The 27973-nt window shown below is 38.0% G+C and overlaps 6 protein-coding genes and 2 non-coding genes across 16 annotated transcripts; 4 read left to right on the plus strand and 4 right to left on the minus strand.

Annotated features, from left to right (window-relative positions):
* Positions 1 to 993: 993 nt before the first annotated feature.
* On the minus strand, positions 994 to 1065 carry Trnaw-cca (transfer RNA tryptophan (anticodon CCA)). Its single transcript has one exon. It is a non-coding gene; the product is annotated as a tRNA-Trp (tRNA).
* Positions 1066 to 1137: 72 nt separating this feature from the next.
* Positions 1138 to 1208, minus strand: Trnag-gcc (transfer RNA glycine (anticodon GCC)). The gene has a single exon. It is a non-coding gene; the product is annotated as a tRNA-Gly (tRNA).
* A 284-nt stretch (positions 1209 to 1492) lies between these two features.
* On the minus strand, positions 1493 to 5325 carry LOC132204192 (protein phosphatase 1H). The gene is made up of 8 exons (XM_059632531.1): positions 4936 to 5325; positions 4680 to 4878; positions 4469 to 4624; positions 4024 to 4221; positions 3780 to 3962; positions 3410 to 3517; positions 3189 to 3352; positions 1493 to 2823 (listed from the first exon to the last, which is right to left on the minus strand). Exons 1-8 carry the CDS (start codon positions 5187 to 5189, stop codon positions 2484 to 2486), a joined length of 1602 nt encoding a protein of 533 aa, XP_059488514.1. The 5' UTR covers positions 5190 to 5325; the 3' UTR covers positions 1493 to 2483.
* A 258-nt stretch (positions 5326 to 5583) lies between these two features.
* LOC132204311 (DNA ligase 1) lies at positions 5584 to 6894 on the plus strand. Its single transcript, XM_059632757.1, has 2 exons — positions 5584 to 5833; positions 5923 to 6894. The coding sequence occupies exons 1-2, from the start codon at positions 5736 to 5738 to the stop codon at positions 6866 to 6868; spliced, it is 1044 nt and encodes a 347-aa protein (XP_059488740.1). The 5' UTR covers positions 5584 to 5735; the 3' UTR covers positions 6869 to 6894.
* A 363-nt stretch (positions 6895 to 7257) lies between these two features.
* On the minus strand, positions 7258 to 14012 carry LOC132204315 (tyrosine-protein phosphatase 69D). 4 transcript variants are annotated; one of them, XM_059632763.1, is made up of 20 exons: positions 13918 to 14012; positions 13480 to 13765; positions 13273 to 13414; positions 13074 to 13222; positions 12890 to 13019; positions 12504 to 12661; positions 12155 to 12445; positions 11788 to 12090; positions 11608 to 11729; positions 11176 to 11544; positions 10684 to 11062; positions 10358 to 10598; positions 9954 to 10161; positions 9492 to 9882; positions 8956 to 9431; positions 8705 to 8875; positions 8394 to 8648; positions 8175 to 8335; positions 7977 to 8112; positions 7258 to 7922 (listed from the first exon to the last, which is right to left on the minus strand). In XM_059632763.1, the coding sequence occupies exons 2-20, from the start codon at positions 13568 to 13570 to the stop codon at positions 7848 to 7850; spliced, it is 4248 nt and encodes a 1415-aa protein (XP_059488746.1). In that variant the 5' UTR covers positions 13571 to 13765; positions 13918 to 14012; the 3' UTR covers positions 7258 to 7847. The 4 variants fall into 4 exon arrangements, with proteins under 4 accessions (XP_059488746.1, XP_059488745.1, XP_059488748.1 ...); XM_059632762.1 differs by lacking the exon at positions 13918 to 14012 and adding an exon at positions 13887 to 13905; XM_059632765.1 differs by lacking the exon at positions 13918 to 14012 and having other exon boundaries at positions 9954 to 10110; positions 13480 to 13804.
* A 32-nt stretch (positions 14013 to 14044) lies between these two features.
* On the plus strand, positions 14045 to 15379 carry LOC132204316 (mpv17-like protein). Of its 3 annotated transcripts, none has more exons than XM_059632766.1 (5): positions 14045 to 14163; positions 14226 to 14436; positions 14521 to 14660; positions 14710 to 14841; positions 14933 to 15379. In XM_059632766.1, the coding sequence occupies exons 2-5, from the start codon at positions 14292 to 14294 to the stop codon at positions 15131 to 15133; spliced, it is 618 nt and encodes a 205-aa protein (XP_059488749.1). In that variant the 5' UTR covers positions 14045 to 14163; positions 14226 to 14291; the 3' UTR covers positions 15134 to 15379. The 3 variants fall into 3 exon arrangements, with proteins under 3 accessions (XP_059488749.1, XP_059488750.1, XP_059488751.1); XM_059632767.1 differs by having other exon boundaries at positions 14054 to 14163; positions 14286 to 14436; XM_059632768.1 differs by having other exon boundaries at positions 14081 to 14210; positions 14286 to 14436.
* Positions 15380 to 15629: 250 nt separating this feature from the next.
* On the plus strand, positions 15630 to 25439 carry LOC132204563 (1-phosphatidylinositol 4,5-bisphosphate phosphodiesterase delta-4-like). Of its 4 annotated transcripts, XM_059633143.1 has the most exons (16): positions 15630 to 15749; positions 16431 to 16591; positions 18555 to 18734; positions 19258 to 19525; positions 19660 to 19789; positions 19851 to 19966; positions 20211 to 20371; positions 20545 to 20665; positions 20722 to 20807; positions 21960 to 22381; positions 23836 to 23926; positions 23989 to 24168; positions 24509 to 24650; positions 24749 to 24909; positions 24961 to 25110; positions 25166 to 25439. In XM_059633143.1, the coding sequence occupies exons 2-16, from the start codon at positions 16519 to 16521 to the stop codon at positions 25246 to 25248; spliced, it is 2364 nt and encodes a 787-aa protein (XP_059489126.1). In that variant the 5' UTR covers positions 15630 to 15749; positions 16431 to 16518; the 3' UTR covers positions 25249 to 25439. The 4 variants fall into 4 exon arrangements, with proteins under 4 accessions (XP_059489126.1, XP_059489129.1, XP_059489128.1 ...); XM_059633146.1 differs by lacking the exons at positions 15630 to 15749; positions 16431 to 16591 and adding an exon at positions 17377 to 17537 and having other exon boundaries at positions 25166 to 25438; XM_059633145.1 differs by lacking the exons at positions 15630 to 15749; positions 16431 to 16591 and adding an exon at positions 17378 to 17593.
* A 636-nt stretch (positions 25440 to 26075) lies between these two features.
* Positions 26076 to 27965, plus strand: LOC132204564 (uncharacterized). The gene is made up of 10 exons (XM_059633148.1): positions 26076 to 26368; positions 26429 to 26462; positions 26526 to 26648; positions 26912 to 27024; positions 27079 to 27166; positions 27222 to 27283; positions 27401 to 27436; positions 27493 to 27613; positions 27663 to 27788; positions 27851 to 27965. Exons 1-10 carry the CDS (start codon positions 26315 to 26317, stop codon positions 27865 to 27867), a joined length of 774 nt encoding a protein of 257 aa, XP_059489131.1. The 5' UTR covers positions 26076 to 26314; the 3' UTR covers positions 27868 to 27965.
* Positions 27966 to 27973: the final 8 nt, after the last annotated feature.

Genomic DNA, 27973 nt, shown 5'->3' on the forward strand with positions numbered 1-27973 from the left:
GAAAATTTTATCAAAATAATGGAGATTTTAAATACTGAAAAATGAGTTTTAATGAAAATTATAAGAAATTAAAAATATGAAATAAGTGAAAAATAATAAAACACAGTTTATAACATAGACCGTTGAAACTTAAAGACAATATCTGAAATTTTAAAAACCAATTTTTTAATACATAATTTAGTTATTTTAAACATTTTCTTAGACATTAATTTAAATAAAACTTCCGCAATTGTAATTTTAGCATTTAAATTTGATATATAAAAATGCTTTTTTTTATTGCGTTATTTTCCTGCTTGGTGTTTTTGTCACTGAATTAAAAAAAATTATATGTTAAATTAAACAATGCGAGCAAAATGAAAAATATGCAAGTTATACCCTTCATGTTTGCTGCCTGCCTCATCTATACCTGACCGGGTCAAGGTTAAATAGCTGGACCGGTGAATTTGGTTGCGCAACCAGAGTTTTTCCCAGCAGCTCATCTTGCCAAGCCCAGTGTAATTCCGATTCCGCCTCTCATTCTTTCTTAATCGGAGAATTTTATTTTTCCTCAACCTGTCGCGCCGCCGCGGACGAGTGGAGCCGCGCATAGCCAGGGAGGAGAGGGTTACTGGGCCACTTGACGGCGGGGTGACGTCACGACACCTCGGCGCAGCTAGCGGGATTCGCACGCGTGCAAACTATATTATATAGGATGGTAAAGAGCAAGACAGAATTGAAAAAAAATATATGTAGAAGTAAAAAAACAAATAATACTCCTTGCCGACGCTGACAACCAGGAAAAGCCACTCTTATTATAATTAACTGAATTAAAATATGAAAAATGTCAAATAAATAATTTAAAGGAAGCGAATAATGAAATTGAAAAAAAAATAATGTAATATTGAATTAAATTTAGTCGAAATATATTATAAAACATTTTAAGGTGAATTTCATTTGAAAATTATCAAAATGGTTCTTCAAATTCTAATTTTTCATGTTAAAAATGTCTTAATATGACCCCGACGTGACTCGAACACGCAGCCTTCGGAACTGGAGTCCGACGCGCTACCATTGCGCCACGGAGTCGTGACAATTGGTGCCAATCAATTAATACAACTCACCCGGCCGTTCGCGGACAACAAAAGAAACGCAAAAAGATGCATCGGCCGGGAATCGAACCCGGGCCGCCCGCGTGGCAGGCGAGCATTCTACCACTGAACCACCGATGCTTGCATATTAGACGTGGTGAGAAATTCAGTATTTAATCGTAAGACTTCGCTCAGCGAGGGTTTTTTGCTCCGTAAATTTATCAAATTCGATGTGTTTTCGCAATAAAATTTTTGATATTTTAATAAACTGTTCTTTATTTTCAGTTTACGTCGCATAATATGATTCACTGGATTTTGTGTACATAAAATACAGTACATAAAAAGCAATTTTAGTACAGTACATTGTATTCTATGCTTCATAGATTTTAACCAAATCTGTGCATAAGAAATCAACGCCGAGGGTAATATTTTTATACAACTTTTTTTCCATTATTTTAATTCCTAAAGACGAAAAATAAATAAAAGCTGCTTTAATACAAAGCACACTGGTATTTAAATTCAAACAGCAAATTTCAGGTTTTCCTCTGTGCAATTTTACTAACACTTGATCAGCAAGTGACGAATAAATAATAATTATAGCACAAACTTTAAGCAAAATATAATATAATAACATATATTTTCGCATTTCCTTGCAAATTGTAGAAAATTAAAATAATTATTGTCATAAAATAAGTTTTTAAGTGACGATTTTGACGGGTCTGTCTGATAAGTGACTTTATCGGCGATCGACTTTTAGTTTTACTACAGTGTCCGGAGATCATTTACAATTTATAAGTTTCAGTAGCGGCTCACTATGATTTTTGCAGGTGGAATGTATTTTTAATTTTGAAGAAATTAAATAAGACCCCCGATAATTGACACGTTTTCCGTGAAATAAAACTTTTGGTAAGTAACGCGTCAATCGAAGAATTCCCATCAAATTTATTTAATTAATTATACATCTACGCGTAAAATGCTTTTCCGGTTAATTAATTTGAGAGCGCAAGTGCAGTATAGGAATGATTGCTGCAAAACCATAGAGATTTATTTATCTTCAGTTACTGCACCGTATCACAGAGTCCTCGAGTCTGACACTTGGGCCAGTCAGAAGGAGCGTCGAGTGTCCCGGCGACTGTCCATACAAATCTGCACACAGCCTGCTCAAAAACTGGGACACCTTCCTCAATCACACTTGGAAAAGTCCCAAAATAAACAATCAGTGGAGAGGGAAAAATTTTCAAAATCACCTGACAAATTCAAATTTTGAATTTGGAGGGATTTGATTTTTAAACTCTCCACCAGACTTAATTTTGAGCCTGAGATTTTTTTAGAATATTGTGGCCGTGTGGAAATCAGAAGTAAGAGAAAACTAAAACATTCACAGACACTTTTGGACAAAATTTGAGTTTTTTTTCTTCAATGCAGCTCGAGACGAACGGGCAACGAAGTGTCGATTTCGTCGTCGCCGTTCATCTCCAGGGACACTTCTTCCTCATCGTCTTCGTCTTTGACCTCCGAGTGTCCGTTCTGCGCGACCACCGCACTGTTGATGCTGTTCAGGTTGGCGCTGATCTGCTCTCGCAACGCTGCGTTTTGCTTGAGCCAAGCCGCGTGCTCTCGTTTGTAGTCGACGACGGGGATCACAAATACGGAAATGTCGTCGATGGTGGCCGACTTGCCCTCGGAGGTGCGCCAGTTGCGCTCGGTCAGTTTGCCACGCGAGGACATCACTAAGTCCTGAGCTGCTGAGGTGTATCTGAGAATGAAGATTAGGAAAATTAAAAAATTGTTCTTTACTCACATCATAATAATTTAAAATAGAAAATATGAATAAAAATAAATAAATAACAATAGATTATAATATCAAATTTTATTTTACATTTGCAGATATTCCATAAATTTAATGAAAATAAAAGACAGATTCTTATTTTCCAATTCAAATTGAATTTTAGTTTGTTGCAAATTTTTTATATCCATGCCTTTATAAAAATCAACAAATATAATATACTTTTTTTAGAAATGGAATATTTCTGAAAAATTCAATTATTCAGAATTTCTTCAATTCTAGGAAAAATAACAATACCTTTTCTTCAATTCTGTTTTATCAAACAATAAACTCACCGGTACTTATTACGATTTTCGTCTGAAGGAAACTGCCTGAAGCTTTTTGTGACTATTTCTGCCACCCTCTCGTTACTCGTCACGTCCCAGAGGCCGTCTGTGCCCATCACTAGAACGTCTGCGTCGCTCCACTCTTCATCGTTGTCCAAATTTAAAACTAGTACCTGATTTGAACAATGCGGCTCAATTAGATATTCACAGAGATTAGAAAAAAAGCGCACCTCTGGTTGACACAGAAGGAATGGTTTGATGGGAATGTTCGAATAGAGGGCTTTCAGTTCGTGGTCGCCAAAGCCGCGGGTCACACCTATCGTGGCCAAAACTCGACTCTGCAAAACGATTAATTTTCATAATTACTGGATCTATCCACTAAAAAGAACATTTAATTTGTCATTTAACCTGTTTTGACCTCTTAAGTAAAATTTTTATTGGGGGAAGATGAGACAGGAACCAGATATTTACTACAATATCAAATTTCCTTTCTAGACTAAAACTTTATATTATTTATGAACAAAACACTTGGAAATTGTTTATGTCAAACAGGAAAACTGATAAGGAATAAAATTGAGATTAAGAAAAGAGGCCACTGACCCGCTTTCCTTCACCGTGCACGACAGGCAGTTTGAGATCGCTGGGGGTGACGGTTTTGTAGCCCCAGCCGGTCATGTACCAGTCTCGGTACAAAATCCTCTTGCCTATGTCTTTCTGCACCGGCCGCTGACAGTAGTCGAGATGTGTGTACTCGTTGCCCAACAATTCAGGCTGCAGAGCGGCCTTTCAGGAAAAAATTTGATTCAGATTAATAAAATTATTTACAAATGTAGAAAAAACTCACGAGTCGCCGCACTCGTTGTCTCTCAGACTCGGGGGTGAAGTCGTTGGACATGGGCTGAGCTCGGCTGTCCCGAACCAAAACGCCCCTCGAGTCGCCAGCGTTGGCGACAAAAAGCTTGCCGTTGATGAAGAGCGCCACAAGGGCTGTGCAGCCTCCCTTGACTTTGTATTTTAGTTTGTCTTCACCGATTAATTGGTCCTGTTTAAACAAAAAGACAGAAAATTAAAATTTAATGAAGTGAAATTCATAAAATTGAATTTGCTCCAATTTTGATTAAATTATTCTAACTCTTAGTAAACATAAATTAAAGTATTTCCCAGAGGAAGATTTAAAAAAAGTTCAACCCTGTTTTGTGAAAAACAGTTTTAGCCCAATTTTTGGTTTGTTTTATTTTCTAATGTATTTAAAATCTAGTCCTTTGTTTTTTAATTTACACAAGACATACCATGTCCCAAAAAGCGGACTCCAAGGCACCAATAATGAGAGACTCCTTGCTGACCTCCTTGCCAGGAAAGAAAAAGGCCAGTCCGCCAGTGCTCGACTTACTTTCCATCTGCGCCACTGGCGGAATCAGGTGGTCGATAATGTCCACCAACTTATCCTACAAAATTCAGTTTACAATTAAAATCATTTTCTTCTGGACTAAGAAAGTTTACATGGATGATGTGGTGAAGCTGGTTGGCGGCGGCCACGGCCGCTCCAGCACCAGCGTGGCCGTCGAAGATGCCGAAGTAGACGTAGGGTAGGCTCGGCGTTTTGTGGGCGTCGTTGAGATTCCTCTCGGGCCTCGTCAGCAGCCCCCGATGGACACACGCCTGGTCCTCGTTCAGAAGCGACTTGCCCGCGTTGACAGCCCTGAAAATTAATGTAAGAATAAAAGTGGCAAATTTGTTTTAATTGATCATCACATACTCGGCGTAACCAGCGCTCCAGGGCATGACGTTGACGTCCCTGGGCACGATGATGGGTCTAATGTGGTGGTCGGCGGTGACCGTGACCTCCTCCTCGGTGTGCAGCTGCAGAAAGTGCGGTCGCGTGTACGGAAACTTGTGCGGAAGGTGGCGGTCGCGCTCGTCGGGGCCGCCGCCGTCCACGTCCTTCATGCCGACGACTGGCTCGATGCCGCCGACCACGTTCATGAAGGCGCTTCGCACGCGGCTGAACATGGTTGCCGCCGGCTGATTTCACTCTCAAGCTGAATTCGACATGCGAAATGTCCGAATCGGTCTCTTATCTCTCGAAGGAGCTTCGAGCTGCGGAAGGAGTGGATGCAGCTGACAGGAAAACACGCAAAAGAAAAGGGAGTGATTTGGAATCTCGATCGAGGCGCCACCTGTGGTGGTGAACCGAACTAAAAACGTTTTTTATACTTTCGGGAATTTTTGGAAAAAAAATGCTAATGTTTATTTAAAAACGGGATTTTGAATTTTGAGTCACACAAAAAGTTACATGCCAAAAACTTAAGATTGATATCAGTTGATATTGGCAAGAAAATACATATTTCTGAAGGAATCCAAAATTTCCCGCGCTGCAATGTTTGAATTTTCTGCCGATAGAGGACTTAAAGGAACCTCGTGTTGCGTGCTTTTCGGGCGGCATCAAAACACAACAACAAACCAAAACCACCTTTTTTTAAACCTGAACCTGAAAACGTCTCCTGAGATTGAGAGGCATCGAAATCTCTTGGGTTTGCGCCTTTGCGGCTGATAAATATGGTTTCACTTTACAAAGAAATCGTTTTTAAAATAACCAGCGTCCAGCTGGAGGGCGACAACCCACACCTTCGAGGGTTTCTGATGAATCCAAAAGAGTAAGGCTTATGCATTTGTACTCAACTTTATTGATATAAACATTCGTGATCCAATTGTACAGTTTATTAATTTTTTCATCTATTCACAGGTTCGATAACGAGCTAAATAAAATTTCTGAGGCGATAGAAAGTCCGTCAAAGTCCGTGCCAGCTACACCTGTATCTTTGGAGTCTGTAACCGCCAAAAGAAAGAAAAAGGAGAAGAAGGCTGATGGCGAGGGCATAATGGCCCTGTCTCAGTTCCAGCAGTCCCTGATGATCCACTCGACGCCGATTCCTGGAGTCACAGCAGACCTACTAAAAGGGAAGAAGCGTAAGGCGGGAAAAGAGGACGAGGTGTGGCAAAGTGAAATACAAGACCTTGTAAAATTGGCCCACAAGGATCTAGAGCCACCAAAAAAGAGGAAGAAGAAGGTCCTAAAGCACCACAAAAGCAAGGAGGCTAAGCAGGTTGAATCTTCGTCAGCTGACTCGGACGAGGCTCCCAAATCTCCTATCAAGGAGCCCAGTGCATCAAAGGAACTGCTGAAAATAAACGGATGTGTAGGAAATTCGTCTTCAGTGACACCTAAGAAAGAAAAGAAGAAGGAGAAGAAATTGCTTGAAGATTCGCTAAAGGACGACATAGCCCAGTTGAATGCTACCCGAGAGTCGCTTTTCTCTAAACTTGTAGAAATTGACGACGATGAGGCACCAACGCCAAAACAAAAGAAAAATAAAAAAGAGAAAGAAGCCAAGAAAATAACAAAAGAGAAGGAAGCCGAGACAAATAAAAAAGAGAAAGAAGTGGAGAAAATTATAAAAGAGAAAGAAGCTGAGATAAATTTAAAAGAGAAAAAAGAGAATAATAAGAAGAAGGCGCAGAAAGAAAGTAAACCAAAAGTGGAAGAGAAGAAAAAGAAGAGCAAGAGCAAACCAGTGAAGAAAAAAGAAGCAAAGGAGCCAAGCGGGGAAGAAAGTGGGGAAAACTTTGCAGATCTTGATGTAACTGCAATTGCCAAAATGCTTTTAGCTAAGACCATGAAGGACATTTAATTTTTTTTTTCAAAATCGTGTAAAAACTGATTTCATGAACTATTAATTTTTTTTGCGGAATGAGCGAACTTTTTATATTTTATAAATCATGACATTAATGAATGGGAGTGCAATGTTTTATAATTCAATTGTTGTTAAAGTAATTCCTTTTGGAAATTTTAAATCGAAAATGTACGAGAAATTTGCAAAAGAATAAAATGAGAACTGAGAAAATATTAAAATTTATTTTATTTTCAAACACCCTAAAAAAAAAATAACTTAGCCGTGCCCCATTTATAGATAGTTGAATTGAATTCAAGTTAAGCTTTGCTTTAATGATTTTTAAATTGCTTCAAGTTTTTAATTGAAGTAAAAAAAAAAGGAAAATCAATGAATAATGACAAACGTGGTTGAAGTGTAAGCTTACTTTATTTGAGTAGACAAGTTCAGCACACATGATCGTGTGCAAACAATTTGAATGGCCATCTCGAGAAACACAATTGTTTGAGACCGAAACGGAAAATGCGTAAAAAAGCTTGCCGCTCAGTTCAAGCGACAAAAGTCTCAAAATCTGACTGAGTCTTTGTAAAGTATTAACATTAGAAAAATGCCACATGGGTAGTCATTGACAGACAGTAGGTATTGGTTTGTCATGTTAAATCATACAAATATAATTATATATGTATATTATCTTACCTGGAATCACAAAGTATCAAAATCGAAGTGCCAAAAAGCAAGTCGGAATATTATTTAATCGAGATGAGACAGACACGTCACTGCCTATTATTATACGCAATATACACAGGAGACAGTGTTTCATTGTTTCTTTTTATACACAATGCTCTATTTTAGCTTCTGTCAAATTGTATTCTTATCCAGTACGTAAAAAATGCATTAAAAATGCCGGCCTTGCACGCCGCTTCCTTTTGATTTTTGCACCGTTTGCTTTTTCTTCTCATTCCGACCAGGAACACATCAGTTCGGGGTAAGCTGCACAGACTTAGGTGTCCTCAGCGGCTAGGTGGTGCAGGTCGATGTACGTCATTACAGCTCGGTGCAAAAATTCGTACTGGGCCTTGATTTGAGTTCATTAGAAAATCAATCTTACAATTTTTCCCAAAAAACTTACATAGCTATCAAGCATGCCCTGTCTTTGGCAACGAAGTTTTCGGACGACAGACAAAATGTCCACTCTCTTCTCAGTTTGAATTTGCTGGATCAGGATGGCCAGGGCAACAAAAATTGCACTTCGATCCACACCAAGGCTGCACAAACAACGAAGAACAATTCAATTAACAAATAATTCCATTAAATTCTCTATACATACTGGCAGTGGACAGCAATGGGTCCAGAACTACCATCGGCTTCGTGGTGAGACAGAACGTGATCAACAAGGTCAGTCAACCCCCTGGCGACGGAAGGCATTTCACCATCCGCAGTGGGCCAGCCGTTGTATTGAAATTGGGTCACATTTATACTCTCGTCAGTCTAACAAAAGACAAAAAGGGTTAGAAATTAACAAATCAAAATTTAGAATTGTTCAAACCTTGCAATTAGTGACGTTGAACTCCCTCTTGGTGAAATAAGGGCCACTTTCACTCTGACTGTACTTGACTTTAATGTGGTTGTGGCTGATTTCGTCGTCGGGCCAGTAGCGAGGACACTTGGTGGTGCCTTCCTTCAGGTCCGACAGCATCACTAGCGTTGAAATGCCCTGCTCGGAAAGCATGCGCCAAAAGTCAGCGATCGTCCCCTCCAGAGGGTCCTGCGTGATGATGAATGACTCCGAGTTGTCATAGCCCTGGGTTCAAATTGATGTCAATTTAATTAATTCAAGTGCTTTTGAAAGCAAATTACCTCGATGAATGATGCATTAATGTAGGTTGAGTGCTCACGAGCTGGCATGGGTGTTAGGATGACTCTGTTCCGGTCGTATGGCAGAATTGTCTCGGAACGATTTTTTGATTTGTTTTCCTCACCGCTGGCGATGGTGCACACCTTTGGCTCTTCGTTCAAACGCTGCACCTTCTGGAATTCACAATAATCCAGTATTAGAATTATCCAAATATTTAAATTAAATTATTTAGCTCATTGCTAATTAAAATTACCTCATATTCTTCCTCAAGAGGACACTTGGTCTTGCCAGTCTCGACAACCTTTTTCTTCTCCAGTTCAACCTTGAACTTGGTCACCTTGCACTCGGTGTCGCCGAACTGCGAGAACTCGACCAGCGCTCGGTACACAAAGATGTACTGCTTGAGGTTCTGGACGAGGAAGTTGCGTTGGTGGCGCAGATCGCACACCGTGTTGAACACGGACACCTCTCCCTCCTCCTGGATCTGCTGCAGCAGCGAGTCGAGTGCGACCAGAGTGCCGGTGCGGCCGACCCCAGCACTGCAGTGGATCAAAATGGGTCCCTTCTCCAGCGAGTACACCTCATTCATCCTCTTGATGAACTTGAGGATGCCGTTCGGATGCTCCGGCGCCATGAAATCCTTCCAGGCCAAGTAATGGTACTGCACAATGCTGCGCTCGTCACCTTCCTCACTCCCCTGGTTAATTTTCAGCTCACGCACAATGTAATCTGAAATGTTTGGAAGTGTAATTTTTGTATCTATTCTGTTTTGTTCAAAAAACAACTTACCAGAGTATCTCTTTTCTTGAACATGGACAACGGTGATGTCTCCGAAAACCTTTTCCCCTTCGTCGGGCCAGTACTTGTAGCACTTGGTCTTGCTGTACTCCTCGAGGTTGGTCAACATGAGCACCAGTTCCAAATGCTGCTCCCAAATCATCTTCCAGAAGTCACTGACCGTGTTCTCCATGGGTCCCTGCGCGCAAATGAACTTTTTCCTCTCCTTGTAGCCGATAACAAAATTGGCGTTGATGTAGTCCGAGCCAGTCACGCCTTCCACCTGCGCCAGTTTGACTCTCGTCTGGTCGTACGACTTGATGTCTGGATACCGATTTTTATACAGATTTTCACGCGATTCCGAGGCCTTGGTTGTACGATCCGAGAAACGGTCTGGTAAGAGCTATGGATTTTAAACAAAAATTTAACCAATAAATCAGACATCTTTAATTTGAAAAGTGAAAAAGAATTTACCTCAAACTCATGTTGGAATCCATAGTCTGAATCCTTGTGCCTTTCCTGATATGCCGATGGCATGTCATCACGCAGAATGGGCGTCATGTCCGGAGGGTTGCTGATGACCGGCACGCGTCCGTTGCCGCCGCCCGAACGAAGACTCTGGCACAAATGCCTGCCACACACCATCTCGACTTCTGAGTAGCCCTTGTTACACAACACGGCTCTGCCAAGAGGAAAGAATATTCGATCCAAGTCAAAATTTTGCTCAGCGGAAATCCAAATGTGTGCTTAATAATATGCTTTCCTCAAGGAGGCAAAGTTGACTACTCATCAATGAATAATAAAATTTGATTGACAATTAAAAGGCATGCCCTTGTTGAAAGTAAAGAAAGTGGCCAGAAAATTTGACAAAAAATTACCTGAATGACTCTCGAAGTGAGAGCTCGACACCCTGCTGGTCGGCAATGCTCTTCGAGTATCTGGTGACTAGACAAATGGAGAGCAGCAGGATTAGCACCAAGACTAGCAATGCCATTGTGATGTTCAGGGCTAACGAAAGTATGTCCGTATGTGTGTCAGCCACAATCACATGGCTGTTGGGCCGAATTGCAGTGAAGTAATTGCTGAAAGTCTGCAGCATTGTGTTGTCTGGGCCGTGGACTATAAAAAAGAAAATACAGTTTAGAATAAAAATGGACTCTTAATGAATACAGTTTATCTTCCTGGGCTCAAAAGTAAGATTTACCTATGATTTGCATGAACCCTGTGTACTGACTGTCGATGTCAAGCGGACCATCCTGGACATGTGTAGGAAAGAGTTCAGCAATGGTGACTACCCTCTCTTTCTTGCCAACCAGGGCAGAAAGCAGTGGCGAGGTTGTGTTGTTTGGTGACGGCGCAGGCGGAACGGTGGTGGTTTCGGGAATGACTTCTGGTTCACGGAAGCACGCTCGACACATCATTTCACCATCAGCGCTCTTCAGACTTCCGTCGCCAATGAAGGTGGATGGCTTCAGGGAGCCGCTGTCTACCGCCTCAGCCACATAAGCACCACCCCTCTCACTCAGACGGACCTCGTCATATGAGGAAAGAACTGTGTTTTCAGGAGGTGGCAGATCAACAACCTGCATTTAAGAAAAAAAGGAACCAATTATGATAACAATTGATAATAAAAATAATAATAAATTTTTAATGTAGGAATTTAAGAAATAAGTGAAATATTTTTCATGAAACAAACCTTCTCGTTAGCTCCAAGTTTGACCACAATGACCCTGTAGCAGCAAATGGCACCATTGCGTTCAGTGATCCTTGAAGTAAAGAGCTGTAGCACGTAGCCAAACTTTCCGTCCTCAATGACACCCCAGTTAAAGGACGTCGTCTTGTCTTTGTCAGGAACCGTCGGTGGCATCTGGCACTCCATCTTGGCCTCGTCACCTCTCATTCGGTACGTATTGACACCCACAACCTTCACCGAATAGTTTGTGTTCGAAGGTAAATTTTCGAATGTGGCATCCTTTCGCTCAACGCTCTTAGACTTTGGTCCAAACGTGTCACTTACTATAATACCCCGCTCGTTTAAAAATGTGGCTGAACCCTGGATTTCCAGCTAGAGTTTCAAATAAGAAAATGTTAATTGAACCTAGTAAAAATCTAGAGAAATATGTCTTACATAGTATCTGGTGATGTTGCCACGAGGATCTTTTGGTTCTGCCCAAGACACAAAGACAACGCTGCTCTTGCTGACGTTGTCGTGTTTGCAGGACACTGTCAAGTCCGACACTGGCCCAGGAGCTGAGAATGGATTGATTTTATCACCAAATTCTATTTTGGAGCCAGAATTAAATCTTACGCAAGTCCATAGTTTTGCCCTCAACCAGTTTCGACCAGTCAAAGCATTCTTTCGTGTACTCGCTGCACGCTGCTACCCTGAGAGAGTAAGTGGTGGCCGGCTCGAGGTTCTGCAGCATGTGGAAGATGTGTTGACTGCTGTGTTCAGCCATCTTGACCGCCATCATGTTCACTTTTTCATTCATTAACTCCACTTTGTAATAGTGAATGAAGTCTTGCATTTTTTGCGGTGGCGAGTTCCACTTGAGAGTAAGGGAGGTACCCCCGTTCCCCGAAACGGAAGCGTCCGGAACGAAAACAGGATCTACAAGAAATAAATCAACCATTTTTATGGTTAAATGGATAATTAATAAAAACTTAAAACTTACCCTCTTTGAGAGTTTTGATTGGAGATCGGAAGTGAGCAAAACCGTGGCCAATGCTGTTCTTGGCCTCAAGCTGGATGCGGTAGGGCTTGTTAGGCTCTAGACCGTCCAGCACAAAACTTGTGTCGTTGACCTCGACCTTCTTGCTAGCATATTGCCAGCCTTTGTCTTCAGCCTGGGTGTACTTCAAGTGGTACGTCTCGATTGGCATGTTGCCGTGGTTCACGGTCCAGTTGACAAAAATTCGCTTGCTTCCGATTGCCTTGACATGCGAAAATGCCAAATGAGGCTTGTCTGAAATTAAAGATTTTAATTAATAAGTTTTAAGATTTGAAACATTTCAAAGCCTCACCTAGCACCAGTAAGGTAACAGGAGATGAGGCAACTTGGTTGTTCAGGGTTCCAGCCTCGCAAAGGTAAGTGCCATTGTCAGACCCTTTGGCCCGAGATGCCACATTCAAATGAGAGGTCCAGTGCGTCTTGTTTTGCTGCGTCACTTCTGAGCCATTTCTAGAGAGTCGATAGAAATTTTTAGTCGTTTAATATTTTAAAATATTGGGGGGGGGGGGGAAAGGATAAATATTTTGCATTAAGATATACTTTGCTTAGCTTTCGCAAACATCCTGAACCTAATGGATAATAGAAAATAATTACAGTTAGATTATGGCAATGGATATTCATTAAAGATTCATGCTTTTTTTTAATTTCCGCTGAAATTTTAGATAATTTTTAACTTACAAAATTTCTTCAAGTCCGTCAAGGCGCCATTGGACGAAGTAAATAGGGTAGCCCTTGATGTGACACGCCAGTTTGGCAGTTTCGTTGGCCCTGACCTTGACCACAGCGTCAACCAGGATGACGGGCTCCACTGAAAGAATGACTCTATGAATATTAAGAACTGAAATGCTTGGCAAAACAGTACCAAATACGGTCAGGTTTCCAATTCGAGTTTGGTTGTCCAACTTTGATCTGCAGACGTACTTGCCCTCGTCCTCGAAGGAAACCTTGGTGATCGTCAGGACGGTCGACCGCTTTGGCTCCTCTTCATTGAAGTCGTTGATAATAATGTGCCTTTGAGAAAAAAATCAATAAAGAATTAAACAAACAACAAAGCATTATACTTTTTGTTCGACTGGAGCTCAGGACCATCTTCACCCCTTTCCCATGCGAGTTCAGACTCAGGTTCGTAGGTGGTGCAGATGAAGGTTGCGTTGCTGCCCAGAGTCACTGGCTCAGCCGCTTTGAAGTGAATGTCCTGCTCGACTGTAAATAGAAAAGTTGCGTTTCAGTTTTCGGCCGGCGGAAAATTCGAATTCGGAGGAACTCACAAGTGTCCGAGTCTGCTGAGGCTGGGAACAAGAGGAAGGCCAGGAGGGCCAGCGGCCAGAGAAGCCCTTTAAGGGCTGGCCTGCTCAACATGGCGCCTGACAGGGCGGAGAGAGAGCCGGCGACTCGACGACCCTCGCTCTAATCGGCACAGCCGTCGGCGGGCGGGCCCATTTCGGCGTGCGAATCACTCGGGGCCGGTTGAGGGTCGATTCGCGTGGTCGGCGGCTCGGCGGACGATCGGGGTTCGGCGAATTCGGCGCTGCTTCGCCCCTCAACAACCATCCGCTGCGAAAAGAAAACAAATGCTAACTTCGGGACAAAATTTTAATTCGCAAATCGGCCGCGCGAGGCGCCTCGTTAATGACGAAAGAAAAATAATAATCCGACCAAATTATGCAAGATTTACAATCGATTAAACTGAAATTTGACTTAATAACATTCTCTATTTCGTCCTATCAATTTCTCATTTTCATTTGAGCCAATATTTCGCCATTAATTTCCTTTTTTTCAAAGGCGAGGGTCGAGGATGTTGGTTGGGGAGACAGGATGGGTGACGAGAGGGGGGCGTGGGGGTGGCAAACATGGCGGCAGAAAATCGTAAATAGCGGGTGACGAAAATGAATTTCGACCGAAGATGAAGCGAAAGACTGTGTGACTGTCGCGTTTGCTGTCGCGAGCCAGTTGTGAGTAAAACTCTTTAGCTCCCGTGCGTATCCGTTTGTCAAACAAAGTAATATTTCCACAGGGGATGATCGATTAGGAAAGAAATTCAATTGGAAATTTCCACTACTGTTGTTGTTGGCAGATCGGCATGAGTGGAAATCCGATGGCAACGAAGGCCGTCAACGCCTGGAGGCACTGGGTGGTGCTGTGGAAAAGGTACCCCCTGTGTCGAGGGATGGTCACTTACTCACTGGTCTGGCCCTTCTCCAGCATCTGTCAGCAGAAAATTGCTGGTGAGCATCAAACTTGACATTGTCATAAACACACAAATTTTGCAACCGACATTGACCTAATAATTTATTTTTGAAATTGTTTAGGCAAAGAAGAGATTGACTGGAAACAAGTGGCCCGTTTCAGCTTCTACGGGGGCTGTTACGTGGCTCCAACTTTATTTTTCTGGGTCAGATTGTCCAGCAGTATGTGGCCGTCGATGAATCTGAAAAACGGAATAAGAAAAGTAAGAAATTTTAATTAAATTGGAAGTTTTAAATTTTCAAATGTTTCAGGCTTTGGTGGAGCAAGTTTCGTATGGACCATTCGCAATGACCAGTTTCTTTTTCTTCATGACCCTGCTCGAGGGTCGAGGAGTTGACGCAGCAAAGAAGGAAGTCGCTGACAAGTTCTGGCAGACCTACAAAGTAATATAAAATTTAATTTCTTTTTCAGTTTGTTCTTGTTTGGAAGTACAAATTATTGTATTTATTTTAATCAAAATAATTTTTGCTTCAGGTCGGAGTTTGTTTTTGGCCAATTATGCAGACGATCAACTTTGGATTTTTACCTGAAAAGAACCGCGTTCCGTTCGTTGGCGGATGCAGCCTGATCTGGACCATTTTTCTCTCCTACATGAAATCTCTTGACGCTGAAAAGCAGGAGCAAAAGAAAATAAAAGAGGAGGCGGAAGCTGCAGAAAAAGCAAAAATTCAATAGCCTGTGCAAGTCTGTGGTAGTTTTTTTTTTAAGTTAAAACAATGGCATTTTTATAAACCAGAAAATCAAATGCCTCCAACAAAATGTGTGATAATCATAAAATATAATGTATATTTATATATTATTGTAGAATCCCTGTTATTTGTGCACAAAATGTTGTATTTTGACTAGAAAAAGTTGTTGGTCCTCTTGTTGAATGTGGTGTTATTATAATCGATCAAACGAAACGAAATCGAACTTTTACCCAAATTATTGCTGCACTTTTTAATTTATTTTCATACCCTTTTTCAAGAATTTTATTTTATTGAAAAAATAAATAATTCAAATTAGAGATCGGCAGTGATTGATCTTATAAGCAAAGGTTAAAAAATTAAATTTTAGTCTAAACTTGAGCGCTAGATCGGCTAGATTAAAAAATGAAGTCCATACTTGGTGCTGGAGTGGTTTAACCTTTAGAAGCTTCCAAGTTTTGCAATAGTAGTGCGCGCGCATTTCACTCCTCTCCCATCTCAGGCGCATTTTATTATAATTTCCCAGTCTGCTCGCAAGTATATACGGACAAAAAGACAAGAAATTTTAGCTTGTAAGGACTTAAAAGGAGGAATTCAAGAAGCAGGTGAGAATTTTTCAAATTTTAATAATTGAAAATGGGTTTTCCTTTTATTGAGAGAGTGTATGAGAACGAGTTTTATAAAAAAAATTCTTTTCAAAGCGGTTCAGTGGATCAGCGAAAGGCTAATGCCCTTGCTCTTGCTCCAACACACGCATGCTGCTGGAGAACGCAGCATTAAAAATTCAAAGAATCGCGCAAATGTGAAATGTTGCAACTGTATTTTACAAATTGTAATTTTTTAAATGATTCCATACCTATCTATTTAAAAAAGTAATATTTAAATAGTAATATGAAATTACACCGTTTGTCTGAAAATTATGCCAAATAATTTTTCAATGTCTTATTTCATTATTCTTGATTTTTTTTTCATTCTTACCGCATACTTATTTCTAATCTATGATGTAATGCAATAATGACGGGTTAAACCTTTAAACTTTTAAATCCCAACCCAAACATATGCGCTCACTCATAAATTTATTTGACATAATGAAATAAACCCGGTTCTCGTCGGTGATGTCATGCTTTTTTTCTGCATCGCAGCGATCGTGTGGCCGCGCGTTCTTTCTTTCTCTCCTCTCATATAATATACTCTCCAATGTATTTATGTATTTATTATACTCTTTTTATTTTACCGTTTGACCAAGTTTACTTAATTCACCTTTACCGCACACCAATGCGTTGCAGCACTACTTTTTTTTATGGTGGCCGAGGCGAAGAGTAAACTCGCGCCTCGACAAAATAAACAACTTTGAGCACCAGTCTTTCCTTCAACATGGACAAAATCACAAGTGCTTACCACTGGCTGCGCGGCGACCAAACTGACAGTGCAGTAAATCAGCAGAGAGGTAAGCAAATAATTTAAAATTAAACTCATTAATTCTAAGGTTAAGCGCTAAACAGATGTAGAGATCAACAAGATAATATGATGTATTTTTGGTTCAATTCAAAATTTTAAAAATGCATGAAAAATCTAAAAAAAAAATGACGAATAAATAATTTATCAATAATAATTTTCGAATAAAATTTGTTTAAATATTAAAACTAGAATTAAAAATATTTTACGGATGAATATATGGATTTTTATCGGTTTGATTAAAGACTTTATTATAAAGGGGCGATCTCTGACTCAACGAATCAATCATCAAATAGATCTTTTTGAGTGTTTAATTTAGGCTGACTCTGAGAGATAACAATCGAGGTGCCAAATATTTGTTCTGATGCCAGCTGCAACTCTTCTTTATTATAAGTGATAAGAGGAGATTTGTTGGCAGCGCCGTATACTAATTGACTATTAATCAGGGGCACTCTTTTGATATTGTAAATGACTCAAGCTACTCAAAATCAAGCCGACAAATTTTTAACACTTAACAAAGAGAGTAATTTAATTGAAAAATATTAAATTCGATTTGGCTCCTCAAGAAATGTTACACTTGTAATCTTTTAATAAATTGCATTTTTTATATTTTATTTTTGTTTTTGCTTTTTTTTTAAATTGATGACTCGTAATATTAAATAAAACTAAAATTAGCACCGAACGCATCTTTTGACACGTCTGTCTGTCCGCGTGTCTCAGCAAATTGAGATGTACACAAAAGAAAAAGCGGTGCTGCGCGGCCAGTCTTCAAATTGGAGTGGGGTTCGCCGGTGGGGTCGATGAAAACGAATCTATTTTAAATAGACCAAGAGAGAGGTCAAGTGGTGGGCCAGACGTCCAAAGTCCATGGTGTATTTAGTGTCTTCAGAGTTCAGAGGCACCCCAGGAGGAATTGACACCTCTCTTTGTTAAAAAAAGTAACTTCTTTTTGAAGAGCAGGAAAAAATGCTTTTCTTTGAATATGAGGAGGAGGGTAATGTTGCATGTTAAAGTATTTTTAAATGATTCTTAAATATTTTTGTTGTTTACTAATCAAATTGAAATAGAAATCAAATTAAATATTTGAACAAGAATTTCTAAGATTAAATTAATCAAATTGATACAGAGTTTCATCAAATTTAATATTTATTGTGATTTTTTGAAATTTATTCTATAATCTTAATCTTGCATCAATAATTAATCAAAAATTTATTGCTATAAATGATATTGTAATTTATATTAAATATAATTTTACTCCTAAAATCTGTTGTAGACGAGAGTTGATTGAAATTAAAAATTGGAGTCGGCCTTTCCTCAATTAAGTGAATCTTTAGTTCCCATTCTTTGTTTATTAAAAAATTACTTTTGTTTTATTTTTCCCAATAAAGGACAGCAAACCATCTTCCATTGAACTAAGAAAAAATTAAATTATTTTGAAGAAAAAAAACTTCCGAGACCGAAAGTAAATAGAAAACAATGGTGCAAACCACTGATTGTCTCTCAATGTAAAATTTAGATATTTTTATTTTGCATAGAGGTCAGTCAACACAAGCAAAAGCCACGATTGCAAAGTAAACAAAACAACATTTTGTCACATATTTTCGACTTTGCCAGCACCTTCAAAAAATTCAGGCGTCAAGTGAAAAAAATTATTTACTCGTAACTCAACATGCGCGTAATATAGGTGATTTCATTCACGTACGGCCGTAAATATTATAATCTTATCAGTTATATGAAAATTGTTATCAAAGGAGGACGCGTTTTGTGTAGCGTTGCAAACACGCCGGTCGCGCCGTTCCAGCATTTCCTCGCGCGATGTCGAACGGGGGTTTGCTCTCCAAAAGCAACTACGTCGTCTCCGAAACGCACAACCCTATTTTCCTGCTTGGTGTTTTTATTTTTGTCTTTAATTTAAAAATGTTATTTTATATTAAATTCCTATTCATTTTTTGTAGACCAACATGAGATCGAGCAAATCACGAAGACACTGAGCCGCGGCGCCTACCTGTGGAAGGTGCGCTCCTTCTCGCGATGGTTCCAAAGGTGGTTCTACGTCGACGCCAATTCACACCTGCTCGGCTACCACCGCAGCGGCTACAGGAAGGCAATGTGCTTCGTCAATTCAAAAGTCATATGTAAGCAATTTTTTTAAAATTAAATTTGCTTAGAGCCAAAATAATTTTGTAAAATAAATTTAAAAAATCGTTTTAAAACTGTAAATAATCCATAATATAAAATTTAATTTTATTATAATTGCAAAGAACTAAACTATAATGTAATTTTTTGCTAAATTGTTGCTTATCTTTTGAAAATGCATATTTTCGGAAAAAAATGTAAGTAAAAAAAAGGTTGAAATAAACAATTCTTTCCTAATTTTCTGTGAAATTCCAAATTTTACGATTTCGTACAATTTCCATTTTCTAAAAGATTGAAACCGGGCGAACCTCGTTGCAAAGAAAAAATGAAAAAATAAAGGACAACTGACCCCAAAGGCGACCTGCGGTCTGCTGGTACTTTTTTTTCATTTTTTCTTTGCAACGAGGTTCGCCCGGTTTCAATCTTTTATGAAATCCACCTCGAGTGTTACCATTCAATTTCCATTTTCGTTTGGTTTTTTTTTTCGTAAATTTTATATGTGGATTCATATATTGTTTAAAGTTGACTTTGGGGACATCGTGGATGTGCGCAAGGGTTGGCGAAGTGACGTCTTCAACCAGGTGGCGAAGGAGATCGAGCGGGGGAAGCATCGTCCGGGCATGGAGATCAACGAGGGCGCGTGTTTCACGGTGGTGCTCGGCGGCAACAATCGCAACCGCACCCTCGACCTGGTGGCCGCCTCGGCCGACGAGTGCGACGCGTGGGTGCGAGGCCTCAAGCACCTGCTGCACCTCACCAAACACCAGGAAAAGAGCCAACAGTTTGACAGGTGCCGAAACTGCCGAAAGAAAAAATTTTTAAAATTGACTAAAGTTAAAATTTAAAAAAAAAAAAAAAAAAAACAGTTCCTTTTTTAGAACCATCAGATAATTTTTAAATTTTTTTATATTTTTTAAATTGAAGGTGGCTGATGAAGATGTTCAAAGCGGCGGACGATAATAAGGACGGCAGTTTAAGTTTCGACGAGTGTTTAACTCTTCTCAAACAAATGAATGTGAAACTCAGAAAGAGCTACGCTAAGAGACTTTTCAATGTAAATTTCTAAAAATTTATTGAAATTTATTTAATTTTATTTAAATTTTGTATTTTTGCAGCAAGCCAACACCGTCACCAGGGAGCAGGATAAAGAAAAAGTACTTGACGCCAATGAATTTGTCGTTTTCTATCACCTACTCATGAGCAGGCCCGAAATCAACACACTTTTCAGCAGGTCAGAAAAAAGTTTTATTAAGTGGAAAATGTTATTTAATTTATACAAAAATATGTAATATGATTAAATTCTGAAAAAGTAAGAAATTTAATTTAATTATTTTTTGAATATATGGCAAATTATGTTATGAATGAAAATGTTCCTTTTTTCCGGATATGCAATGAGTTTCTGTTTCTTGTTGTTATTCGGAGCTCTTCAGTAATTTAATTGAAAATCTTTAAAAAAAAAATCATCATGCTTATAGGTATGCCGATGAAAATGACGAGCTTGACTCGGAAGGTCTGAGTCAGTTTCTGGACACAGAGCAAAAAATATCGAAGCACCCTGACGACTGCATCGACCTTATAACCGAGTTTGAGCCCTCGGACTTGAAACAACTCATTGAACCCAAGATGTCAGTCATTGGTGCGTTTAAATTTTTTAGTTCATTTGTAAAATTAAAATTGTTACTAAAATTTTACAAAACATCAAATTATTTCACAAAAAGACCAATATTTTGCTATCCAAGATGGAAATATCTTCTGGAAAATTTATTTCCCCTTTTTTGTTTTAACTTTTAACTGATATCATAATTTTAGGTTTCACGAATATGCTGTTAAGCGACGAATTTCAGTTATGCAACCCGATGCACCTGAATGAAGTTTACCAGGACATGACGCAGCCCCTTTCTCATTACTATATCGCAGCTTCCCACAATACGTAAATTGAACAATAAAAATGAATACCTTTTTTAAATTAACTTGAAATTTATTTAGGTATTTAACGGGAAATCAGTTGAGTGGGGAAAGCACTGTTGAGGGATATATCAACGCTTTGATGAGAGGCTGCAGATGTGTTGAATGTGAGTAAAATTTTATAAAATTTAAAAAAGCTTTACTTTTCATAAAATATATCTTCAAGCAAAGTAAAGATTTTTTAACATAAATATTTGTTTTTGTTTTAAAAGTTCTCTTTTTTTAAATTAAATAATTTTGATCTACATTATTTTAAATAAAACTTGATTTTTTACATTCAATTTTATGTAAATAATTTCATTGCACTAAAGCCCAAAACAGCGGCTCTATATATCTATTTAGTTAAATACAAATATAAGGAAGCTGGTCTCTGATTGGCTCTTGGATAAAATTTTAAGAAAAGGCCTCTCCGTCCAAATTATTTGGAGATTCCAAATTAGCTAAATAGAAATATAAGAACAGACCAATGGGAGAGGCAGAAATAAAAATTTAGGCTCGAGCGCCTAGCGCGGCAACTCTTGAAACTTTAAAGCAGCTGAGTGAGGCTGGATGGAGTGAAAACAACTTTGCTTTCCGCAAACTCGCAGACGGACATTTAATAATTATGGCAAATTTTAACGCTGTTTCTGAAATTCGGAGAGATCTCATAACTTTAGCAGGTCTCGAAGCTATATCAGTGGTAGCATCAGTGTATTTTGAAATTCAACACTGTTTGAAGCGAAAAAGAAAATCTGGTAAAAAAATCGGACATAGCGTGCACGCTATGAATAAACAACAAAAAAGAGAACAACAAGGCAGAGCGTCGTATTAATTTAATGAAATGTAATATTTAATTGTCAAATTGCATTTTAGGACATTTTGCTCATGCCTACCAGGAGTTGCGAGCAGACAACAAACGATTGTTTAAATACGCAAAGTTCCATAAACCAATTAAGAACGAAATGAGACTTGTTATTACGCTGGTATAATTATATTTATATTATATTTATTGGCGAGCTCATTGGTGGAAAGCATATATTTTTATTTCCGCGCTTCCCATTGGTTCGTTCGTATATTTCTATTTAGATACAAGCGAGAGCCGCTGCGTTGGTGATATAGAAATATAACTAAATTCATATTTAGGAAAATAGATATTTAAGAAAAACTAGCCGCTGTTTTGGGCTTTAAATGCTAAAATATTTGTTAATGATCAAAATAATATGCGTTTAATTGAAATGAAATGTGCCTTTAATGATAATTTTTGGACAAATTTTTCTTAGTGGATTGTTGGGACGGGCCGAAGGGAGAGCCAGTCGTGTACCACGGCTTCACCCTGACGACGAAAATAATGTTCCACGACATCCTGAGCGACGCCATCAAACCATACGCGTTCCGAAAGTCGGACTACCCCGTCATCCTGTCCCTGGAGGTGCACTGCTCCGCCGAGCAACAGGCGCGAATGGCGCACCACCTCGCCTCCATTCTGGGCGACATGCTGTACCTGGAGCCGGTCGACGACCTCGTCCAGCTGCCCTCGCCCGAAGAGTTGAAGCACAAAGTCATCGTCAAGGCCAAGAAGCTCAAACAGTGTGTCCGGGACTCGACTGACGGGACAGAAGAGTCTCTTTCGGCGTCCGAGGGAGAGTCGGAGGAAGAGGAGGAAATTGATGGAGAGGCTGCTGTAAATTCTGGAGTAAAAAAGGTATTTTTGTTATCCATTTTAAAGATTATTTTTTAATATCTGCTTAAAAATTTTACTCTTTCAAAGGTGAATTACTTTTTTAGCATAATTTTTTTTTAAAGCTATCAAGACTATAAAAATTACGTAATTAAAATTTTAAATGTTTAAAAAGTATTTTTACTAAAATTCCAATAAAAGTCTTGAAATATATTCAAAACATTTAGAAAGTCTGGAGTCCCGCAATAGGGCCGAAAAGAACAAGGCCGAAAACGGCTGAGCGGAACAAGGCCGAAAAGGAATAGGGCCGAAAAGGAACAAGGCCGAAAGCTGAAAAATAACCGATAACCGCGAGCGCGTTCAGCTCAGCGAACATTCAATCCTTTGCGCGTCAATATCAAAATCCGTCATGCGGCCGTTTCGCATTGCAAAATAGATGAAAATTGATTTTACACAAGATTTCGCAAAAAAATCTTCATTTTGGGCGAGACACATAATCACAAAATCACATAAATTTGGGGGACAACAAGATGAAGATAAGTTGATCTCTTGCACAGCTTAAAAAACCATACTGCATCGGAACTCGGAAAAGATCTTTCAAGAAATTATTTGTCCAGGAAACTTATCACTTATGTGTATAAACTTCTCAACCTTTTCCTATAAGATCATTGTAAATTTTTTATGTCCACTGACCTATTGATTTGAAAAAAAGCTTATTTTGAAAAAAAAAATAAATTCTAGGAAATTCTCATAACAATGCTAAATTTAAATTTCAAAAATTTGGTTCTCCTAACAAATTCATTTTGTCTTAACTATGTCTCCTTGGAACTGACATAAAAAATCCAATGCTAAAATGTAGAGCAAAATTAATTGGGTCATTTTTTTGCAAAAGCTCTCCTTAATATTGAGTTTTCAAGTCTGCTGGTCAGTTTTTGGTTCACGTGTTTCCAGCATAAATAAAACCAGGAAACTGAAAATTTCCTCCCTACCACATATTTAATAATTTAGATATTTCTTACTTTGATTTATAAGGGCGATGATAAAAAATTTGTGTCCTGAGACCCGAGGCGTTCCATTTCTTATTGGGATGGCGGGTTGACATAACACGGTAATCGCGGTGATTTCCCAAAAAAAATCGGTTCTTCCTAGTTTGTTTGCACCGGTATTTCGGCCTTGTTCCTTTTCGGCCCTATTCCTTTTCGGCCCTGTTCCGCTCAGCCATTTTCGGCCTTGTTCTTTTCGGCCCTATTCCGGCACTCCGAAAGTCTGTCTCAAAATAATCTAAAATTTAAAAGTTATATAAAATTTCATATTTTAAATTGTATTGAAACAATTTTAGAAAAAAAATTCAATTAATTTATTCTCTCCCAAAAAGTCATTTATATTGTCTGAATTATCTTTAAAGCTCTTATAAAAGTGAAAAAAATTTACCATTATATTTTTTTTTCTTTTTAATATAAAATTTGGAACATTTGCAGCCTGCCCATGCCGTAGAGTGCCACTTGTCCGATTTGGTCAACGTTTGTCAAGCAGTTCATTTCCACGGATTGGAGGCTGCGAAAAAAAATGGTATTTTTTTTTAAAATTTTGATTTTTAATTAAAGTAATGCTGAATAAATTTTAATTCAAAGGAAAGTGTTATCAAATGTCTTCATTTTCTGAGGGCAAGGCGAAGAAGTTGATTTCCAGTGATGTGGACGGGTTCGTTGCCTACAACATGCGTCAACTGTCTCGAATCTACCCTGGCGGAAAACGCGCCGACTCGTCCAATTTCAACCCCATCCCCTTTTGGAACGCAGGCTGCCAAATCGGTATTATATTATTATTATATTCCATGTTAGGAATGTTAAAATAGACATTTTAATAAATATTTCTTGAAATCAACTTAAATCGCACAGAAGAAAAATAAATAAAAATTGAAAATTTTGGGGGTGCTCTTTTGGGATTCTTCAAAAATCACCTCTTTGCAAAATATATATTGAATTACATTTACACCCTAATTGAAAACAAAAATTAAATTTAGAAAGTTTCACACTAAAATTTATCGGTTTTTATAAAAATAATCACATTCATCTAAAATAAATAATTGTTTTCCATAATTAATTATGTTTATTGTTGATCAAATTGTTTATTATCTAATTAATTTTGCAGTTGCTTTGAACTATCAAGGCAAGGAGAGCCCGATATTTTACAACGAGGCAAAATTCCAAGTGAACCAAAATTGCGGCTACCTTCTGAAACCTTCGTATCTCAGAAATCCAGCTTCGTTCAGTCTTGCTGCAGAACCATCTTGGTAAATTTTTTTGTTAAAAATTAAAATTAATGAGAAAAGATTATCAATGTAACATTAAATCAATGATTTTTATTATTATTATAATTTTTTTTTAACAGGAAGCCAAAACTCCTGAGGCTTAAAGTGATAAGCGGCCAACACATTCCGAAGCCAGACCAGTCGAGCGAAGGTGAAATCGTCGATCCTTATGTCAAGGTGAAAATAGTCGGAATGGAAATTGACCAGAGAGAGTTTAAGACTAAAGATATTCATGATAATGGTAAATTATTTCATCCATTTTTACTTCTTTTAAATTCTATATTTTTTTAAGGTTTAAATCCTGTTTGGGACGAGACTTTTGAGTTTCCTGTGTATTACCCTGACCTGGCGATGCTCTACCTATCTGTCAAGGACGAAAACAGCACCGGGGCCAACGAGTTGATCGGCGCGTACACGTTGCCCTTCACTAGCCTCCAGCATGGTATGAATTTGGTTAAATTGAGATTATTTGTCTAATTGTGTGCATTTGGGTAAAGGTTTCAGTCATTGTCCTCTGCTGGGGGAAGTGCGGCAGAAACTCTCCCCAGCCACCCTGTTCCTCCACGTGTCTGTCGATTGAAGATTTTGCAGGACGGAAAATAAAAGCACTGCCAGAATCGACGTCAAGCACAAATTTTATCTCTCGAAATGAATTCAAGAAAATTGTATTGAAAATTTTAGAAAATATCAAATATGAATTTTGGAGAAAAATAATAATAAATGTACCTTTCCAACAATAAAATGTTTTTATTCGGATATCTAAAAATGCATTTTTTCATTATTATTATTATTGTTAGAAGCTATTGTATTTTTTGTATTATTTGCAGAAAAAATTCAATATGTACATATGTTGTCTAATAAGATCATTGAAAATATTAAAAAAAAATTATATTTCTAGATTTTTACTGTGCCACGGTAAATTCAATGCGGGTGGGGTGTCCTTGCGTGCAAACAAATTAGTTAAGGCTGCATAATTGTGTGAAGCTCAAGCCCATGGGAATTTTTCCTGTTAAATTGAAATTAAGTACGCAGGGTGTTTTTTGCAACAGCCGAATTTTTCAAGAAATTTCGATCATCTCAATAATTGTTTTTTGAAGATTTGAACATTTAATTGAAATTTCGTCTTAAAATTAGTTTGGTACCAAGAAATGAGAATTGTTTAACGCTTAAAAAATATAAATAATTTCAGGGCAAAAATGTATTTTTTAATTTGGCTCAAAATAAAACAGTTATTTCTTTTCGCTGCTGAAAATACTTTTGCTCCCATTTTTCGTTGAAGAAAATCAACAATGCGGGCACTCGTCCGTCACTTTTGAGAGTTCTCTGCACTTATTTAGAGCGGTTTTATGTAAATGCCGGTAGATGTTTATAAAATAATTTAAGTTTTAGGCTACATTGGCAATGATTAATTATAACGCCAATTATATTTTGCTCTAGATTTTGAAAAAAGGCGTTCATGATATACTGCAATTTTTATAAAAACGTCTAAACACAATGCAATTATTCTCAACATATTAATTTTTTCTTTTTAATGAAGAAATATGCGGGCGCACCTTTTAAAGAGCAGAGGTGTTTGCACTTGGCGGCCAATTCACTCAAGTCAGTCGAGTTTCTGACATTAAAAGTGAGTGAACAGGAAGACAGTCATGCTTCTGAAAATAATTGTTTTCTTTCTCGCTGTATTGATTTCACTCCACCACGTAAGTTTTTACCAAATTTATTTTAAAGATATGAAAATTAATAAAAATAAATTTGAGCAGGCTTTTGCACTATATGAGAATGACAATCACCTTGGTAAGATTATTAAAAAAATGTATAAAATATAATTTTTTTCATTTCTTTTTGAATTTACTAAAGGAGTTGGCCATGCAACGGAATTGCCCATTTCCTCACTGACCCTTTTCATGTCGGAACCAAAAGTGATAAATAACGAAGCTCGGAACTTGCCCACGGAGATGAGAAAGGAAGACGAAGATACCGGTATTTTATAATTAAAAATATTTAAAAGAATTCATCATTTAATAAATTAATCTATGTAAAAAAAATGCTGATTAAAAAAGTTGGAAACATAGATTCTTTAAATTAAATTTAATTTGAACAATGAATTAATAACTGCATCTTATTTTGCTATGTCACAATTAGCGGTTTTTATTAGTTTAAATTTTAAATTACTCTTTAAGATTAAGGAAAATTATATTTGATAATTGAAAAATCAGAAGATTTCTGATAAAAAATTCTATTAGGCGAAGGTACAGTTCAATTGGTTCCTGTCAACTCAATCAAAGTTCGCTTCAATCCGCCAATTCAGCGCCAGAAGCCGAATTCGCCAATGACGAGTGGACAAAAGATCTGCGAGGCAGTTATTTTATAATTGATTTTTTCCCCAAAATTAAGGACCATTTTTTTTCAGGAAAAATGCAAAATGCCTAGCTTGCCAAGGAAAATGGCTGAAGCTGCCAAAAACTGCAATTCTGAATCTGAAAATCTGGGATCACTTTGTATATAAAACAAGATTATTCCCTTAAATTGTTTTTAAGAATGAAATATTTTTAGCCCAGAGAAATAGAGAAGGGCGTCCGGAGCTCAGGAGAATCAGTACAACGCACAGAGCATTGGTAAATAAAATTTTGTACGAATTAACTAAACTTTTTGGTTTATTTATTTGTTAGATTTGTGTATTCTAAAATTACTCTCAAAAATTATAAAAATTTATTTATTTCTTATCATTTCAGTGCAGTTCACATTGTGTTTTGACCCGACTTCATTTGGTGAGTTTTTTTTCACTGTTGCAGAAAATTTCAGGCATTCATTTAAAAATTTTAAGCTAGAGGAAAACGGATTGCCGAATGCTGACAGAGTGACCGGTTTCTTTCTTGAGCATTTCGGGTTCAAGTGGACGAGTGCATTGAGAACAGCAAATCTAGTTTGCTCAAAGGCCATTGAAAGTATTTTATCCTTTTTTTATATTTCCTATCTAATTCAAGTTTACGTTAGACTTGGCGCTCAGTGATTTTCACTTCAGAGATGACAAAGTGAAATTCTGCGAGATTTCGGTTACCTTCATGAAATGCTTGCACGAAACTTTGGAGAAAAATTGTCCTGAATCGTTTCTGGCTCCAGGTGAATCTCAGATTTTACAAAATTGGGAATAATTTTTATCAATAATTATGATTACTTTGCAGATTGCGAACAAGTTTAATGCAGTTTATTAGAAGATCATTACGATTGATTATGGCGCAGTTTTTATGTATCAAAAATTATAAAAAAAAAAATTAAATTACATGAATGTGATTTTTATTCCTTTC

Source organism: Neocloeon triangulifer, unplaced genomic scaffold (assembly GCF_031216515.1).
Source record: "Neocloeon triangulifer isolate White Clay Creek 2 clone unplaced genomic scaffold, ASM3121651v1 ptg000022l, whole genome shotgun sequence".
Lineage (NCBI taxonomy): Eukaryota > Metazoa > Arthropoda > Insecta > Ephemeroptera > Baetidae > Neocloeon > Neocloeon triangulifer.

Excerpts from the sequence above, each read along its gene's own strand:
- LOC132204192 (XM_059632531.1), bottom strand. The coding sequence starts at position 5,189 with ATGTTCAGCCGCGTGCGAAGCGCCTTCATGAACGTGGTCGGCGGCATC. Across the intron at positions 4,625-4,679 it reads AGCTTCACCACATCATCCAT|GATAAGTTGGTGGACATTAT; the intron begins GTAAACTTTCTT and ends TGAATTTTGTAG. Across the intron at positions 2,824-3,188 it reads GAAAATCGTAATAAGTACCG|ATACACCTCAGCAGCTCAGG; the intron begins GTGAGTTTATTG and ends CTTCATTCTCAG.
- LOC132204311 (XM_059632757.1), top strand. The coding sequence starts at position 5,736 with ATGGTTTCACTTTACAAAGAAATCGTTTTTAAAATAACCAGCGTCCAG. Across the intron at positions 5,834-5,922 it reads TTTCTGATGAATCCAAAAGA|GTTCGATAACGAGCTAAATA; the intron begins GTAAGGCTTATG and ends ATCTATTCACAG.
- LOC132204315 (XM_059632763.1), bottom strand. The coding sequence starts at position 13,570 with ATGTTGAGCAGGCCAGCCCTTAAAGGGCTTCTCTGGCCGCTGGCCCTC. Across the intron at positions 13,020-13,073 it reads TGGAAACCTGACCGTATTTG|TGGAGCCCGTCATCCTGGTT; the intron begins GTACTGTTTTGC and ends TCATTCTTTCAG. Across the intron at positions 12,446-12,503 it reads TGTTACCTTACTGGTGCTAG|ACAAGCCTCATTTGGCATTT; the intron begins GTGAGGCTTTGA and ends CTTTAATTTCAG.
- LOC132204316 (XM_059632766.1), top strand. The coding sequence starts at position 14,292 with ATGAGTGGAAATCCGATGGCAACGAAGGCCGTCAACGCCTGGAGGCAC. Across the intron at positions 14,437-14,520 it reads CTGTCAGCAGAAAATTGCTG|GCAAAGAAGAGATTGACTGG; the intron begins GTGAGCATCAAA and ends GAAATTGTTTAG. Across the intron at positions 14,661-14,709 it reads TGAAAAACGGAATAAGAAAA|GCTTTGGTGGAGCAAGTTTC; the intron begins GTAAGAAATTTT and ends CAAATGTTTCAG.
- LOC132204563 (XM_059633143.1), top strand. The coding sequence starts at position 16,519 with ATGGACAAAATCACAAGTGCTTACCACTGGCTGCGCGGCGACCAAACT. Across the intron at positions 19,526-19,659 it reads AAGAGCCAACAGTTTGACAG|GTGGCTGATGAAGATGTTCA; the intron begins GTGCCGAAACTG and ends TTTAAATTGAAG. Across the intron at positions 24,169-24,508 it reads GAACGCAGGCTGCCAAATCG|TTGCTTTGAACTATCAAGGC; the intron begins GTATTATATTAT and ends TTAATTTTGCAG.
- LOC132204564 (XM_059633148.1), top strand. The coding sequence starts at position 26,315 with ATGCTTCTGAAAATAATTGTTTTCTTTCTCGCTGTATTGATTTCACTC. Across the intron at positions 27,284-27,400 it reads GTACAACGCACAGAGCATTG|TGCAGTTCACATTGTGTTTT; the intron begins GTAAATAAAATT and ends TTATCATTTCAG. Across the intron at positions 27,614-27,662 it reads TTGCTCAAAGGCCATTGAAA|ACTTGGCGCTCAGTGATTTT; the intron begins GTATTTTATCCT and ends AGTTTACGTTAG.